Source organism: Epinephelus fuscoguttatus, linkage group LG14 (assembly GCF_011397635.1).
Source record: "Epinephelus fuscoguttatus linkage group LG14, E.fuscoguttatus.final_Chr_v1".
NCBI lineage: Eukaryota > Metazoa > Chordata > Actinopteri > Perciformes > Serranidae > Epinephelus > Epinephelus fuscoguttatus.
The window spans coordinates 5,391,560-5,410,000 of record NC_064765.1 but is presented as its reverse complement, the minus strand read 5'-3'; the positions used below and the strand labels follow the sequence as shown (position 1 = coordinate 5,410,000).

General features: G+C 40.2%; 2 protein-coding genes across 2 annotated transcripts in view; both read left to right on the top strand.

Annotated features, from left to right (window-relative positions):
- Positions 1-1,510, top strand: part of baz1a (bromodomain adjacent to zinc finger domain, 1A) — a 20,556-nt gene extending 19,046 nt beyond the window's left edge. Inside the window, exon 30 of the mRNA XM_049595399.1 lies at positions 66-1,510. Within this exon, the coding sequence (XP_049451356.1) occupies positions 66-241 (176 nt within the window). The 3' untranslated portion in view covers positions 242-1,510. The remainder of the gene's footprint in view (positions 1-65) is intronic.
- A 1,904-nt stretch (positions 1,511-3,414) lies between these two features.
- Positions 3,415-12,599, top strand: cfl2 (cofilin 2 (muscle)). The gene is made up of 4 exons (XM_049595398.1): positions 3,415-3,573; positions 6,620-6,927; positions 10,493-10,569; positions 11,652-12,599. The coding sequence occupies exons 1-4, from the start codon at positions 3,571-3,573 to the stop codon at positions 11,762-11,764; spliced, it is 501 nt and encodes a 166-aa protein (XP_049451355.1). The 5' UTR covers positions 3,415-3,570; the 3' UTR covers positions 11,765-12,599.
- Positions 12,600-18,441: the final 5,842 nt, after the last annotated feature.

Below are 18,441 nucleotides of genomic sequence, written 5' to 3'. Positions count from 1 at the left end.
AAGGAAGAAATGATAAAGTCTCTCTGTCTCTCTCTCTCTGTCTCTCTCTCTCTGTCCCTTTGCAGCTGAGTTCATCGCTGACGTGGACCTGATGTTCTCCAACTGTCTTCAGTATAATCCTCGTCACACTAACGAGGCGAAGGCGGGACATCGCCTGCAGCAGTTCTTCCAATCAGAGCTCAGCAAGCTCGGTCTATCAGAGCGCAGCCCGGCCCCGCCCGCCAAACGCTCCCGACACTGAACCAAACGCACCCCTCTGACCTCACCGCCGTCCACTGCTGATTGGTCCAGGGACGAGGCATGTTCCCTCCCGATGCTCCTTCATGACCTTTGACCCCCGTCACCTGTCGGTCAGAACCAGCTGACAATCAAAACGTTGCATCAGCGACATGACTGCAGAGTTCAAAGGTCATGAAGTCCAAAATTAAAACACCTTCGTAGACTCTGAGCTCACCTGGTCTGTCAGACCAAATAAAGTTACAGTCTGGAATCTGAGCTCACCTGAGATGGACCCTTATTTCCTTTCACCTGATGACATCATCACATGATCACATGACCTGGCGCTTCATCCTTTAAAAACCAAACCCTGTGTTAAAGTTTCACTGTGAGTTCATGAAACTGTAGAAAAGTTGTGGAGTGTGTTTCCTGCGACCTGCTGACATTCAGGGCATTAACTTCCTGTTTGTGTTTGTGGACAGACGGACATGTAGCAGACATTCCTGTGGTGCTGTAGGACAGTAGAGACAATAGAGACAGGGACAGTAGAGTCCACTCAGTTAGAAAAGTAAAAACCACTAAACAGAGTTCAGCTTTGCACTGACAATTTAAAAAAAAAAAAAACTCCCATCAGGCTGTTTGTTTTTCGCTCAGGGACAAAAAAAAATTTGATTTGAATAAAAAGATATTTTCTAACAGTGCAGCTGGTTTTTACTGACACAGAGCATCACCATGGCAACACGGTTTCAGGCTAAATATCAAACCTAAAATTAAAATATGTGCACGTGATGCGTTCACCGAAAGAAAATCATCTCCAGCTGTTAATGAGCCTTAAAGGGACGGTTCACAACCTCCTCATCTGTCACTCATGCCTCAGGATGACCTTAGCTTAGCTTAGCTTATAGCTTAGCTTAGCTTAGCATTGAGACTGGAGCACAAGGCATGAGATGATGTAGAGAGTAAAAAATATGGAACTGTCCCTTTAAAAGCCTGAGCCTGGGGCCTCTGTGGATTTGTAGTTTTTGTATTTTTGACTACTGCAATGTTTTCCCGCTTTAGGCTGTTTTTGTTTGACTCCTTCTTCTGTGGTGTTAGTGTGACTGCTGCAGCTCAGTCAGAGTGCGTGTGTGAGCGTGTGGTTGTATGAGTGTGTGCGTGTGTGTGTGCAGCTGTACACTACACTGGAGCCGCTGCATATTTATTTAGTTGTGAGTTTTCTTTATTTATGACTGATAGGCGCTTCCTGATGCTGTTTGTTGTTCTCATGTAAAAAATAAATGGACTTTTATAACCAGCTGCTGTCTGATGGTCTGCTCTGACACACACACACATCATCATCATCATATAATAATACTACATTAATTTATAAAGCACATTTCATGGGGAGATGCAGCCCAGGGTTTAACAAAACAAGATCAGATGATTTAGAGATTGATCCTGCACTGTGGAGATACCTATGTATGTTACTTGTACTCTAAACTCAAGGTACAGATTAATTCAGTTCAGCTTTCTTCATCAGACTTCCCTCACCTCTTCTGTCAGTGGTGTTAACTACAAGGCTTTTGGCAGAGGAGCTGCGATGCTTTATCCACAATCCATGGAGACACTTTCCCAGTGGATCCCGAGGTATACCTTTTGGGCAACCTCTTAAATTCTAATATCAGTCATAGCTATCCCATCAGGCTCACAGAAATCCTATTGGCTGTTGCCAAAATATGTATTGCAGTGAGGTGGAAGTCAGATCTCCCAAAGGAGTAACACATTTTCTATAAATGATGACAACCTTTTATTAACTATATGGAGAATCTCCAATCACATATGATTGAAAGACTGTCTGCATGCTCTCTATGGTCACCACACTAGTGTTATAACAGACCGTGCAACTGTGGATGTATGTGACAAGAACATGTCAGACAGATGTTCTTGGTTAAATATCGTTAAGGTTAAACAATGTTTTTAAATGATAGTTTGTAATCATATATTTGTTATGGGATGTAATGGTGAGTCAGTTTTCCAAAAAACGTCAAAAAAATCTCATTAATCTTTTCATTTATTTATTTTTTAAAAAGTGATTCGGACACTGTCTCAGTTGCCAACAGTGTATTGTTAAAGTAGCACAGTGTGTTACTGACAATCTGGGACAACTGTACAAGTCATTCAAACGGGGGAGTTGAGTTTTCTTTATATGTGTCTGTCATAAATTGTAAAACAAACAAACAAACCAACATAGCCAGCCAAAATAAATAAATGGATAGATTAATAAATAAATAATAAAGTAAAATAAAAATCATACCCAACCAAAATAAACAAATAGATAAATAAAACAAGAAATAAAATAACGTAGAATAAAAAAACCCACAGCCAGCCAAAATAAATAAATAAATGAATAAAAAATAAATAAATAAATAATAAAGTAGAATTAAAAAAACACAGCTAGCCAAAATAAATAAACAATAAAGTAAAATAAAAAAACATAGCTGGCCAAAATAAATAAATAGATAAATAAATAAATAATAAAGTAAAATAAAAAAAACATAGCCAGCCAAAATGAATAAATGAATAAAAAAATAAAGTAAAATAGAAAAACATAGCTGGCCCAAAAACAAACAAACAAATAAATAAATAAATGGAAATCTCAAGAAGATGGTGGGTACACATTTGGACTGCTGAGACAGTATGCATTACTTGCAAAGCCAAATATGGAGGTGAAAATGATCCCAAGAAAACAGAGGACTGGACGTCCCCCTCAAAATTTATATAATAAAAACACAAAGCAGAGGACTTTTATTTTATAAAAATTAAAGACATTTATATCATACATTGATGAACTGAAATACGTAAATATATTATGATAAAATAACCCTTTAAAGGAGCCACTCTGCATTAAGAGTTGTTTATTTGGACATTTAGCTGATAATACTTATGTGCTTTTACTTAGATACCATTTTGAATTTAGGACTCTTACTTATAATGGAGTGTTTTTAGAACATGGTATTTCTACTTTTATTTGAGTCACCTAAAGGATCTCAGTAACGTTACTTCTTGCTGGTAGCAGTAACAGTAGTGGGTGTGATAGTTGCAGTAACAGTAGCAGTAGTGGTAGTACATGTAGCAGTAGTACAGCAGGTACATATAGAGTGAATTTATTTCGCTGACAGCGGATGTGAAGCGGTCTCTGTGCTGTGAGTGTCGCAGGTCTGATCCCTGTGTGGCCCCTCCTCTCTCCTTCTCCCCCTCCTCCCTCCCCCCTCCTCCTCCTCCTCCTCCGGTCGGACGGCCACATTCCCCGCTACCTTTCACCCCGGAGAAACCCCGATCTGACGGCGAAGCAACGCGGACAAACCCCGGGACAACATGGTAAGGACCTTACAAACACCCTCCCCGCGGGTCTCGTGTGGTTTAGAGCCGCCTGTCGGCGTCCATTGCGGTTGCGGCAGGTCTCCGGTGGACCGTTATGTGGCTCCGCGGCTATAGCGTGATGTTAGCTAGCATGGCTGCCGCTCCCGTTAGTTAGCTGCTCTGCCCGCTATTCCGACGGTTATTCGGTCTTTACGTCACACAGAAACGTCTCTTAGTAACGGGCTTTAATCTGGTGACGTTAACGGAGAGTTTTCTGGTTTTATTCGTGTAACGGTCTGTGTTCCGGGCCGGGCCGGGCCGGGCCTGCCCCCAGGCCGTGTGGCCCGGGGCGGCCATCTTATTCCCGCTGTGGTCCCACTGGGCTGACCGGCCCGCACCCAGCTGGGACAGACTCACCAACCCGGGCTGAACCGGACTGGCTGGACCCCACGAAGCAGACTAAACCGGTTCAGCTGAAGGACCGGGTTCAGGAGGCTGGGTTTAGTCCGGGTTAGTTCGCGCAGTCAGTTAGACAGACGGACACACAGCCAGCCAGCAATGACTCTGCAGTCTGTCTGTCTGTCTGTCTGAAGGCCTGCAGGCTGACCACCAGTTACACTGACTGACCAGTAACACTAACCAGTACCAGCAGCTAACCAGTGTCTGTTACCAGTTCAACCAGCAGAGAACAACCAGTGTGTAGTTTAGTTACTGGAAACAGAGTTGATACATGTTTATTATTAATAATTGATTAACATATTGAAACATGGCAGCCTTTATATTAACCAACATAATGTGTTATTATTTTCATTATTGATCAGTTGGCTGGTTGTTGATCGGTTTCATGTGTGAAAGTGGTGAAGATTATATTGAATTTATTATGAATTAAACCAGGAAGAGCTGCTCATGAATCAATGATCTGATTAAATCCTAACCAATTTTCTGTGATCGATTAATCATTAAATTGATTTATGACATGTTTTCTGCAGCTCTGTATCAAGTCTTGAAATCTCTCATATTCAGTGTAATAAATCTCAGGCCTTAAAGTCAGTAAAGAATTCAAATTTAAATTTGTGCGGTTTTAATTTCCAAGAACATTTTATGTAATTTCTCTGTCTTTAATTTATGTAATTATTTATTTATTATTATCTTATATGTATTTATCTTATTTACTCATTTATTTTTACATGAGTCAAACTTTTCTGAGTGAAAGTCCACATTTAAATCGTTAAACATTCCTCTGAACATATTTTTACTCTCTGCCTTCACTTACCTGTTGACAACATGAAGATAAACCAAACTCACTCTAATAAGCATGTTCATACAGACAACTTAAAAGCTCTGCTGCTCATGAACAAATAAATTTACTACTTACCTTTAATTTCTCAGGTGATTCAACAAAATAAAGATTAATCTTAAATTTAGTTAAAGATTATTCTGAAACGTGTCTGAGACCTGCCTGTGATAGTTTCAGCTCTAATAATAAATTTGTTTTATATGTTTAATAAAATCAGTGCCTTTTTAAGTTAATTATTTAATATGACAGTAAAGGAAATATTTTCACTGTTGGTTTAATTAAAAGTCACTTGAATGCATCACTTAATAAATTCTACTGTTTAATAGCCTAAAGGATCGATCAATAATGAAATCAGTGGGTATTGATTATTAAAGTGTTTCCTGTATGAGAGTACTCACTGAATCTCATAATGATTATTGATTCAAAGGTTGTTTCAATTATCAGATGAGTGTGACCTCATCAGTGATGTCACTCACAGAGGCTCCTTTCTGCTGATTGATTTAATTAGTAAGTTAATCAATGGTTTAGTTTGTGAAACAGTGAAAAGCAGTGAGCACGTTAGTGGGTCAGTGGAGCTGTCAGCACCCTCTGCAGGACGCCTCTCCTTTGATATGTACTGATATTGATCAGCTGATTGATTCTATCAGTATAAAACAAAGATACAAGTACTTAAATGTAAAGACTTACACGATTATCTGACGCTGATAACAATGATCAGAGTGGTGCAGACTGATCAGCTGATCAGATGTTATCATGAGTCAGCTGATCTAAAGCTGCAGCCTAAAGGGACATTCTGTAAAACTCACACATCACTGTGTCACATGTGTTTGTGAGGTCAGACACCTCAAAGTGAGTTTATGATCACTTCACTACGGCTGCTCCTGAATCAGACTAATGTCAGTCGGATCAGATTTGGCTGCTCAACATGAATATTTGAATATTTGTTTCTTTTTTCCCCGTAGAGTGTTTCAAGTCAGTTCAGCGGGACGTTTAGGGCGACAGTGACGTTCATGTGATAAAATAAACCAGCCAAATTAGCCCTATGAGCTAATTCAGGCTAATTAGGCTCACAACAGATTGAATTTTTTTTGCTGACACTAGATAAACAAAACCCAGAGACTGTATCGTATTAAGTTGCTGTGAGCTGCAGATTTACTGCGTCCAAGCAGAAAGCAGATATTATGTTTTCTCAAAGCCTGACTGGGCAAAGCCCTCAGACTCACCCTGGGTCTGGGTCAGCAGCTGCCTAAACCAGACAGCAGCCTGAAAGCAAGGAGTGCTCACTCTGTAGCTAAATCTGGAGACTAGAACGTCCCCCGAGATCCACTGCACACTGACTGACCACAAACAGCCCCACAGTTTACACCGATTTTTATTCCAGCACTGGAAATGTATCTGCAACAGTGAAATCCATTGAAAAGTCATTTGATTTAAAGCTGGCATAGAAATACTAAATATACTTAAAAGTACCAAAAGTAAAAGTATTCATTATGCAGCATAATATATGATATTACTGATGCATTCATGTGTTCATCACTTAAATATTGCAGCATTTTAATGACTTAATATACCGCTGGGTGGTTTTATTCACAATAATACAATAATAATTAAAGTAATAATTATATATTATTAATTATATTTTTTATGAATATCCTGAATCTTTAAAGTAAAGTACAAGTACTTTGAATAAGCACCTAAGTACTGTAGTAAATGTACTTTGTAGGTTTCTGATGTCTCATTTGAACCAATCCCATGTGTTGTCCGCAGGCGTCAGGTGTGACAGTGAACGATGAGGTCATCAGAGTGTTCAATGACATGAAGGTGAGGAAGAGTTCGACCCAGGACGAGGTGAAGAAGAGGAAGAAGGCGGTGCTGTTCTGTCTGAGCGACGACAGAAGCAAGATCATCGTCGAGGAGGGGAAGCAGATCCTGGTGGGCGACATCGGCGAGACAGTTGACGACCCCTACGCCTGCTTCGTGAAGCTCCTCCCCCTCAACGACTGCAGATACGGGCTGTATGACGCCACCTACGAGACCAAGGAGTCCAAGAAGGAGGACCTGGTCTTCATCTTCTGGTACAGCACGCCACATCCTCTGCGTTTAACCTCTGTTCACTAATCCAATCAAATCAAATTTATTACATTTACAAACCTGATAACATGCACAAATAAACGAGTAAGAAAGAAAATACAGCAGCGAATATTAAGATCTGAAAATAAGATATAAAAGGTAAAACAAAAACTTAAAGGACAATCAAAGGCTCTAGAAAACACATGGGCCTTCAGCTTAGATTTTAACGTGTCTACAGAGGGGGAGCACTTAATTCAAACTGATTCAAAGCTCTGGGGCAGCTACTGCGAAAGCATGATGGCCCTTCCCCCTTAGTCTCGATCACAGGACTCCCAGGAGCAACTGGTCTGAGAGATCTTGGGTTGGAAAGGGGGCAGACGAGCTCAGAGATGTCAGAATCAGAAATTAGAAATACTTCATTGAAATGAAATGAAACGTGCATCAGAATAAAAATAAAATGTGCATTATGCTACTGTGTCTAACGCTAGTATTTGAGATATGAAAATTAAAATATTAAAATAGAATATATATCGTCACTGTGCTGAGACTTAAGTGTGAAAATGTAACTACAATACACTTACATATACATAAGTTGAATAAAACAACAATGGAATCAGAGTAACATAAGAAATATGAACAGTTGTGTTCATTGTATGTTGAATTAATACATACATTCAAGAGGTGGGAGATATTGTACTTGGGTACCAAGCCATGTAAGGCTTCATTGATCTGGATCAATATTTGAAGTTAACCCTCTCACCCAGTGGTGGAATTTCAGAAATTTCACTTATGCTGCTGTTGTATATAAGCTGGCTGAAAACTCTGTCAGTATAAGAGTTGAGAAATTGCACAGTGATATATTTTGGTTTCATATTTAACAGAGAAACTGCTGATTATCTGATGTGTATAGACTAATACCCGCACCACGCCCATTGTCAGACTTCATACATGTTATTCCTATGATCTGACACAGTCCAAAAATATTAGCAAACATGAACAACTCCCTCCCAATACTACAATAGAATAAAGCCCATATGGGTATTAAAAAACAAAATCAGGCTCCCATTCATCGTCTGTGGAGCAGCTCCAGACTTTATACCCTATGACATCACAAGTTTCAGACTTCCATGTCTGGTTTCTGGCTTCAAGAGGGAGTAGCTCATGTTCGCAAATATTGATACAACTTTCCAAGGCCATGGAAATACCATAGTTGAATTCTTAATTTAGGTTGTTATCCCCTTTAAGTAACAGTGGTATTACAACAAAGTAAAAACACTCCCTTACAAATAAAAGTCCTGCATTCACAATCTTACCAAAGTAAAAGTGCACAAATTGGCAGTAAAATCTATTTGTCCCCATTTATTTATTGATACTAATTTATTGAAAGTATACATGTGTATGTGTAAGCAGCACTTTGAAGGTGTCAATGTGAAGCTCTACTCTGGGTAGTCTCAACTATTACAATACTACTGTATGTAAATATTATCAGATGTTTTCAGGACAAAATATTGATCTAAAGCAACTAAATATAGCTGTGAAGTTAATGTAATCAGGGTTTTCCCTGCCTATCTAAGACAAAAGTGGGCCGCCTGGATGATTTTGGCCGCCGCCTTGGTTAAAGCGAGTGTGTGTGTGTGTGTGTGTGTGTGTGTGCATGCATGGGGGGCGTTCAGATGTAGCGTCTTTTGCGCGCACAAACCCATTACTTTCAATGTAGACGCGTGTCATGCGCACTCACAACCCAAAGCGACACCGTAGCAGCGCGCATTCGGTGCAACGCGCTTGTTTTTTCGTCCAGCTCCACGGACCTGCTTCTCCCTCCGGTGTGTCAGATCCCGGTTCCCCCTCGGGCTGTGTCTCTCCTACTGTTTTCCACAGAGCTCTGCCCCGTTTGAAAGGCGAAGGAAGCCCGTATGTGGAAAGACGTCGCCTCCAAGATGTAGAATGTGTAATATAAAAGAGAAACACACATTTCAGGACCGCTGACTTGTATCATCAGAACAGACATGTCCTGTGATTTTCAGCCTCCTTTCATATTTCATAGAGGGGGGACAATACCTGACAGTAATATTCTCAGCTGTCAGGATGTGCCTGCTGTAAAGGATTAATATAATCATAGAAGGCTGAAGATCACAGGACCTGTCTGTTCTGATTATACAAGTCAGCAGTGTAAAGCTCAAGCATGTGGGGGCCTCCTTTCATATTTAATAGAGGGGGGGACCGTATCTACAAGTACAGCTGTCAAGATGCCCCCCGCCACAGGCCTTTGCCACCTTGGTCATGAAAAAACTCAGGGAAAACCCTGGTAATGGAGTAAAAAGTACAATATTTCCCTCTGAGATGTAGTTGAGTATAAGTACAAATAGCATAAAATGGAAATACAGTACTCAGGTCATGTATAAGTACCATAAAATGGTACTTACGCATAGCACTGTAGCAAATGTCCTTAGTCAGTTTCCACCACTGTCTGTAAGTTAGTCTACTGCAGGGAAATGTAAAGCAGAGGAAACATGGCGTGCAGTCTGTAAGGAGAGCTGTGTCTGCTACTACGGTCTGAACAGCCATGTTCATATCCAGCCTGTTGTGTTATTAGGTCATGCAGTAATAGCCCGCCTGTAATGACAACAGTTGTATTAAATATGAATTTCACCAAAGCCACAGACAGTGGCACAGTTTAGGCTCTTACACTATCAGCATCTTAAAGGTCCAGTGTGTAAGATTCAGGGGGATATATTGGCAGAAATGGAATATGACATAATAAGCATGTTTTTGCTGGTGTATAATCACCTGAAAATAAGAATCTTTGGTTTATTCGTTACCGTAGAATGAGCATTTTATATCTACGTAAGGAGCAGGTCCTTTTCGATTGAGAATGCCATGTTGCACCACAATGTTTCTGCAGTAGCCCAGACGAGACAAAACCCTGGCTCTAGATATGCACAGTAGTTAGCAGCCTCGCTGTGACAAGAGCAGACTTTGTAGAGGGTCACGTTCCCACCCATACACCCATTTGACTGATCACAAGCAGCACCACTGACCATGAGCACAATGACAGGCACACAAAGCTGTCACACCTTGGACTTGCACTTGTATTGCACATGTCAAGTCTTCTGACCACTCAAGATGCTTTAACAGTATTTTTCACAGTCACCCATCAACACACATTCCCACACTGTTGGCCAAGGCTGCTGCACAAAGTGCCACACACACACACTTGTGGTTCAGAACGCGTCAACACCTAACTAACCTGTCTCACCACAGTCTCAGCCCAGCTGTCGTTCCCTGTTATTGGATGAATAATCCAACACTGTGAATTCTGCTTCACAGTGATCCATCAATGAACTAACTAAAACCAAACGTATCACAATTAACACCTGAACAAACATCAGTGGTAAGAACTACTTGAAATGACAGAAACCATCTTTGGGAAAAGATTTTTGGGTTTATGACTACTGGGGGAGATGGAAGTGTTTTGACTACACTCTGAGAGATCTGTCATGTCGTCCATCTTTACATAAAGTCTATGATGCAGACACATGTGAAGCAGTCACTTCCTGTTGTATGTTTCAGGGCTCCAGAGGGCGCTCCGCTGAAGAGTAAGATGATTTACGCCAGCTCTAAAGATGCCATCAAAAAGAAGTTTACAGGTGAGTCATCATGTGACCTGCTGGGGTCAGAGGTCGTCATGCCACTAATGATTTTAGATTACAGATCATTCAATATCAGGGCTGTAATGGTTCATGTCTGCATGCTAAACCGTCACGGTGGAGTGTGAAGACGTGCCTGCAGTTTTTTGCTCTGCTACGACAGCAACAGAAAGAGTTGTGTAGATGACAAGGACCATCTCTGTCCGTCTCTGTCCAGGCAGTGTTCGAACATCTCTCAAAATTCAGTTGGCACTGATTTTGAGAGAGAGGCTGAATAAGTAACAGATCGGTCCCTCCAGGATTTTCTGTTTTTTTTAAATTGTTGCAGCCTGCGGTGCAAATTCTAATGTTTTAGGCAGTTTTTTTGCGATGACATTTCAGGGGAAAGTGAAGATTGCAAAAATAGTTGTGATTCAGTCTCGTGTTTGAAGATTAATATTATGAGATCAGGTGTTTCCCACAGAATGAGATGTGACTGAAGCGGAGGGTGCAACAACTGATCAGCTGTTGCTGCCATTAGATGCAGCGCTGAAGGACTGTCTCTGTGTGCCACCCTCCTGCTGCTCTCTCTGCCCGAATACCTGTGCGTCAATTTGTGTCATTCTGTGTCCTATTTCTAAACGCAGAAAGCTTTGTGGATCCATAAACGCAGCGCAGGCTGAGCTGTCCATGACTTTTTAATCCTCAGCAGCAGTTTGTGACTCGTGGGGTGTACAACTGATCTATTGATCAGTAGATCAGATCGATGGATGAGAGGAGCAGCTGCTGTGAGTCAGTGCAAACTTTTAGACCAGCAGAATCAACTGTTCAGTGTAACTTTCAATGCACCTCATGTTCTGCTGCTCCGTCTCTGCCCTGAGTGCACTCTGCACTTTGACAGTGTGGTGCTATAAATAACAGTTTATATATTCCAGCAGTGCACTCAATGAACCGTCCAGCTCTATAAATAGAAAATCTATTCATGGCGGCAGATGTCTGACACACCTGGAACATCTGTCGGGTTCTGTCTCCAGCTCATTCTGTCTGTGTGTGTGTGTCTGGCCTCATCAACCCCTCATTGACCTCAGGTTTCTTCTCCTCAGGTATCAAACACGAGTGGCAGGTGAACGGGCTGGACGACATCGAGGACCGCACCACGCTGGCCGAGAAGCTTGGCGGGAACGTGGTGGTGTCTCTGGAGGGCAAGCCGCTGTGATGTAACGGCAGCGAGCCGAGCGGAGCCAAGCCAACCGCCGTGCCATCCGGACCGAAGCACCTGACCCCACCTGAACACCGCCGCTTCACTCAGCAGCTTGCTCTGTCTGTCTCATGTCCTGAAGGAGTTAGCGTCTTTAGGCCTCTTTGTTTTCTTTTTGTTCTTTTTGCTTTTTTCCAACATGAAGGAGATCTCATTAACGTAATGATATGCAAACCCCTCCCAGTTTGTTGCCACATGACTTCTGTTCACCTGGCAGAAAAAAAAAACAGAAATGACACACTACCAAACCCCAGGATGGTTGTCTCTCGCTCACAGCCAGAGTTTTGCCAAAAAGTCGATGTGAAGGAAGCAGCCACACGTGTCAGAGGCGAGCTGCGCGCCGCGAAGCTCCGCCTCCTGCAGCACACGGGTCATGATGCTTTTTACATATGACTTTATTTATTATTGTAAAGTGTTGTTTCTTCTCCAGTATGTTCCCACCAGGCACACTCATGGTTAGACTATGCATTCAGAAGAGAAGAAGAAGAAGAAGGTTATGACGCAGCACTTTGTGTTGACACACTACAGCTTCATTTGTTTACCTCAGTCTCATTCTAGCTGTTTGGTCGTCGCCTTACTTTCAGTTTGAATGTAACCGTCACACCACTTAGTTAGAGTACACTTTTATTTTGTAAAGAAACACTACAGGAAGCAGATTTGACCCCAGCAGTGAGAGACGACCCCACAACAACAACAACTACAAGAACACGACGACATCTGGAGCCTTAAAGTGGAACGTTGTTTCTGAGATCACAGGAAGCCACTTTGCAATAAAAGCCTGTGGCAGTTCTGACGCCTCCCGCCTCCTCTCTGCTTCCACCAATCACAGAACGCTTCCACCCGCAGGGCCTTCCTCGGGAACGGGTGTCAGTCAGGTTCTATGTTCTGTCTGCATTGATGAGTCAGGTTCAGATGACCAGCGAGTGAAAATGCTCACTAGAACACAACAATGATCTGATGTAACTAGAACAGGTGAAAACCTTCAGCAGAACCTTGATCGGTCTACTGTGGCTTAGTGGAACAATAATACCGGTATGAACCAAAGTGATCACAATAGAACTGTATTAGAACCAATAAAAACCCAGTAGGACCTAATTAGAACCAGCGAATCCATTACAGTTGGTACAGGCTCCAGTAGAACCCATTATACCCAGTATGACTTCACCTGAAATCCATTAGAACCATTACAAACATAGAATCCCTTTAAAACCTGAATGAACCCTCTAGTACCAGTACGAACTCAGTAGAAGCCTATAAGAACCAGCACAACTCCTGTAGAACCCAGTTAGATCCATTTTGATTTGGTAGATCAAGTATTTTTGTGGAACCAAATTTGAACCCGTATATCTTAAGTGTATTTATTAGAACCAACACAACTCCAGTGGATAGGCAGTAGAACCATTTCAACACAAGTAGAACTTGGGTAGAACTAGTATTTTTATGAAACTCACATGAGTAGAAACCATTAAAACCAGTAAGACCCCAGTGGAATAGCATTAGAACCATTTTGTCATGAGTAGAACTTAGTTAAAACAAGTATTTTTGTGGAACCCCATCAGTACTCACGTAACATGGGTAGAACTCAGAACCAGCAAGACTCAAGTGTAATGGAATTAGAACCATTTTGACATCAGTAGAACTTTGTCAGAACTAATATTTTTGTGGAACTCCATTAGAACCCACATAAATTTAATGTACTCATTTAGAGCCAGCAGGATTTCAGTGGAATGACATTAGAACCATTTTTGACATCAGTAGAACTTTGTCAAAATATATTGTAATTTTGTTGAACCCAGTTAGAACACACCTAAATGGAGGAGAGCTCCTTAGAACTAGCCAGACTCCTTTGAAATGGCATTAGAACCATTTTGACAGCAGAACAGTGTTAGTACAAGTAGTTTTGTGGAACCCCATTAGAACCTATGTAACATGAGAAGAACTCAAAACCAGCAAAACTTTAGTGGAATCATATTAGAATCATTTGGACATTAGTAGAAGTAGCATTTTTGTGGAACCCCATTAGAACCCTTGTAACATGAGTAGAACCAGCAGGACTTCAGTGGAATGGCATTAGAACCATTTTGACTTCAATAGAGCTTTGTCAACAAATACTATATTTGTGGAACCCCATCAGAACCCACGTACCTTAAACAGAACACATTAAAATCAGTAAAACTGCAGTGGAATGGCATTAGAACCATTTGACATCAGAAGAACTTTGATAGAACTAGCATTTTTGTGAAACCCCATTAGAACCCATGTGACCTTAGTGTACTATTAGTACCGGCAAGACTCCCATGGAATGGCAGTAGAACCAGTCTGACATTAGTAGAACTTTGTCAACAAATACTGTATTTGTGAAACCCCATTAGAACCAGTATGACCTTATTAGAATGTATATAACCTGAGTAGAACCCATTAAAGATTAACCCATCAGTATGCATTGTTACAGAGTATCTTTACTCACACCTCTGACAGCAGCTGAGGCTCATGGGTATTGTAGTATTTAGAGTCAGAAACAAAGAGTACAATGACATCCTCCAGGTGAGGTTCTGTGTGCTGTCACACACAGGAGAACGTTCAAAGCAACAAAATGTGGACAGAGGTCTGTTTGTCAGAACATTGTGATGTTAATCCATCAGCTGATGTTCTGTCTATAAATACATCAGAACAAATCAAACTGTTCTTTGTATAAACAGAACTGAGCTTTAAACTGTGAACAGAAGACATGAAGTCTCCAAACATCCTGAACGAGACTTTGAGGTAACTGTGTGTAAAATGAAGCAACAGACATGTGAATGTTTGAAACATCAGGAAGCTTCATTGAACACAACATGAAACATGGTACACTGTACATCATGTTTATATATGAGCATGACATGTAATGAAGGGGACACAATAGTTAAAGGTTTAATCTTACAAGTGAACAAAAGACTGTCAGCAGCATCGGTGGTTTCCATGGAAACAGGTTTTAAGCTCTCAGGTGGGTCAGGTTCAGGTGATTCACCTTCAGACCCAACATGAGCTCTGGTTTGTTCAGCAGTCTTTCTACACAGATGACTAAACCAAGAGTTTGAATCCTGACTTCCTGTCAGAGTCCTGACTTCCTGTCTGAGTCCTGACTTCCTGTCTGATTCCTGCCTGGTGTAAATTCCTGACCTTAAAAGGTCCTGGAGTGTGCGGTGTCCTCAGTGAGTCTCAGAGTGATGCAGCAGGGAGCAGCAACAGCTTTGTGAAGTTCAGACCTGCAGCAGAATAAAGAGAAACAGACTCAGTGCCTGAGATCAGCTGCAGAATCTGATCCTGCTGCTGCTGCTATTAATGGACCCACATGTTTGTGAGTCCACGTCACCACGTCCACACAAGGACACACTGACAGACACTGATAGACACTACACACCAGCTGCACAGATACTACACAACAATTACTACACTGATACTACACAACAATTACTACACAACCACTGCACAACAATAACTACACGACTACTACACAAATACTGCACAACTACCATTACACAACTATTACAGACCAGCTGCACAACTATTACGCAAGAATAACTACACACCTACCACACAACAATAACTACGCAACTGCTACACAACAGTTACTACAAAACCACTACACAACAATAACTACACAACCACTGCACAACTACCACACAACAATAACTACACAACTGCTACACAACAATAACTACACGACTGCTACACAACAATTACTACACAACCCCCGCACAACTGCTACACAACAATAACTACACGACTGCTACACAACAATTACTACACAACCCCCGCACAACTGCTACACAACAATAACTACAAAACCACCACACAACTGCTACACAACAATTACTACACAACTACTACACAACAATAACAACACAACTGCTACAAAACAGTTACTACACAACCACTGTTCAATTACTACACAACAATTACTACACAACCACTGCACAACAATTACTACACAACCACTGCACAGCCACTTCACAGTTACTACACAACAATAACTACACAAATACTACACAACAATTTCTACACAACCACTGCACAACAATTACACACCTACTACACAACAATTATTACATAACTACTACACAACAATTACCACACAGCTACTACACAACAATTACTACACAATTAGTACACAACTACTACACAACAATTACTACACAGCTACTACACAACAATTACTACACAGCAATAACTACACTAATATGACACAACAATTTTAACACAACCACTGTACAACAACTACACACCTACTACACAACAATTACTACACTACTACTACTACTACTACTACTACTACACAATAATTACTACACAACCACTACACAACAATAAGCACCCAACTACTACAGACCAGCTGCACAACTACAGAGTTACACATCAGCAACAGTCTTTGTCACAGTCATAACAAAACGTCCTGTCATTATGTTTCATCATGTTTCATTATGTTTCATTATGTTTCACTGTGTTTCATTATGTTTCATCATGTTTCATCATGTTTCATTATGTTTCATCATGTTTCATCATGTTTCATTACGTTTCATCATGTTTCATCATGTTTCATTATGTTTCACTGTGTTTCATTATGTTTCACTGTGTTTCATCATGTTTCATCATGTTTCATTACGTTTCATCATGTTTCATCATGTTTCACTATGTTTCATCGTGTTTCATCATGTTTTATTATGTTTCATTACGTTTCATTGTGTTTCATTATGTTTCATTGTGTTTCATTATGTTTCATCATGTTTCATTATGTTTCATTGTGCTTCATTATGTTTCATTGTGCTTCATTATGTTTCATTATGTTTCAGTATGTTTCATTGTGTTTCAGTATGTTTCATTATGTTTCATTGTATTTAATTATGTTTCATTGTGTTTCAGTATGTTTCATTGTGTCTCATTATGTTTCATTATGTTTCATTGTGTTTCAGTATGTTTCATTGTTTCATTGTGTTTCATTATGTTTCATTGTGTTTCAGTATGTTTCATTGTGTCTCATTATGTTTCATTGTGTTTCATTGTGTTTCAGTATGTTTCATTGTTTCAGTATGTTTCATTGTGTTTCAGTATGTTTCATTGTGTTTCATATACTTTTTTATTAACTTTTCCTTTTTCAATCAAAGTGAACAAAGCAGAACATATCTCAGCATATTTGATGAGTCATGAGGAGACAAAGAGAGAAACATCTGAGGCTTCATGAGACTGCAGAGACTCAGAGTCCCTGAGGTGAGTCAGCTGATCACAGAGTTATGTCTCCTCCTGTTGGTCACTGATAGAACTACACGTGGGTTGGATTTTGGCTGCTATGAATCTTGACCTTTTTTAATAACTAGTCAGACCCTTAAGGCACCTCACAGCTAAGCAGCGCTGCAGCTGAGTATTGATCTTGGTAAACCAAAGAGCTCCGATCTGTGTGGTATGACTGGATCATTTTAGGGAATAACCTTTTAACACCCACACAGTGTTTAAGTCATGAAACAGGATTGTGTGATCCACAGTGTCAAAGGCAGCTGTCAGGTCTAAAAGCATGGGAGCAGCAGGAGATCATTAAAAACTCTTCAAAGAGCTGTTTCAGCATCATGGTGTGGTTTAAAACTACACTGACATGTTTCATAAAAACCATGGTGCCATCTCAAAATGTTTTAACTGAATAAAGACTCACTTCAGACAGAAAAGGTGGATGAGACACAGGCCTGAGGGTGGAGAAACTGTAGGGTCTATATTTTTCTTTTTTATAAGAGGCTGCATTACAGCATGTTTAAATGCAACAATTTTGTTTTTGCTCCCATTTTTTCACAGGTTTAAGTTAAAGATCCGACACTTTTATGCACTCAATGAATATATTTCTCTCAAATTTAACACACAAATGTAACATCTGTCTTTGAGGGTGGAGCAGTGGAGGAAAACATCCTTCTTTACTGGGGGACAACTCATCCACTGAGCTGGACTCTGCAACATCTCAGACTGGAGAAATGGAAATTCAGATTCACCATACAAAGCTCCTCTGATAAATCTGATAAAGAATTTGGTAACCATTTATAGATTAAATTACAGCGAAGCTTTATCCCGCCACCTTCCTGAGTGCAACTCTCATTTATTCATTATAGTGTATCTTTTTCTGTCTTTATAGCCTGTCTTTACTTTGTGCAATTGTCTGTATGTTGATATGTCTGCATATGTGTTCATTTTTCTGCATTGTTTCATTTTTATGTACTCATGCGGCTGTTTTATATGTTCCAAAAAAGTCAATGAAAATATATTTATAAAAAAAAAAAAAAAAAATCTAAAAATAGAGTGAAATAAATTGAAATAATAATAATAATAATAACACATTTTATTTAAAAGCGCCTTTCTCAACACTCAAGGACACTTTACAGAGCATTAAAAACACAACTAAAGTCATAATTAAAATAAATAAAAACGACAGACAAGAGTGACAGAAAGTAAAAATGGATGTGGGCAATTAAAGGATATATGCAAATAATATAAATAAAATAAAGTACAGAAAAACAAAGTAAAATAAAAAAGAATACAATAAAAACAAAGTAAAGTAAAATAAAATAGAATAAAGTAAAACAAAGCCAAATAATATAGAATAAAGTAAAGCAAAATAAAAT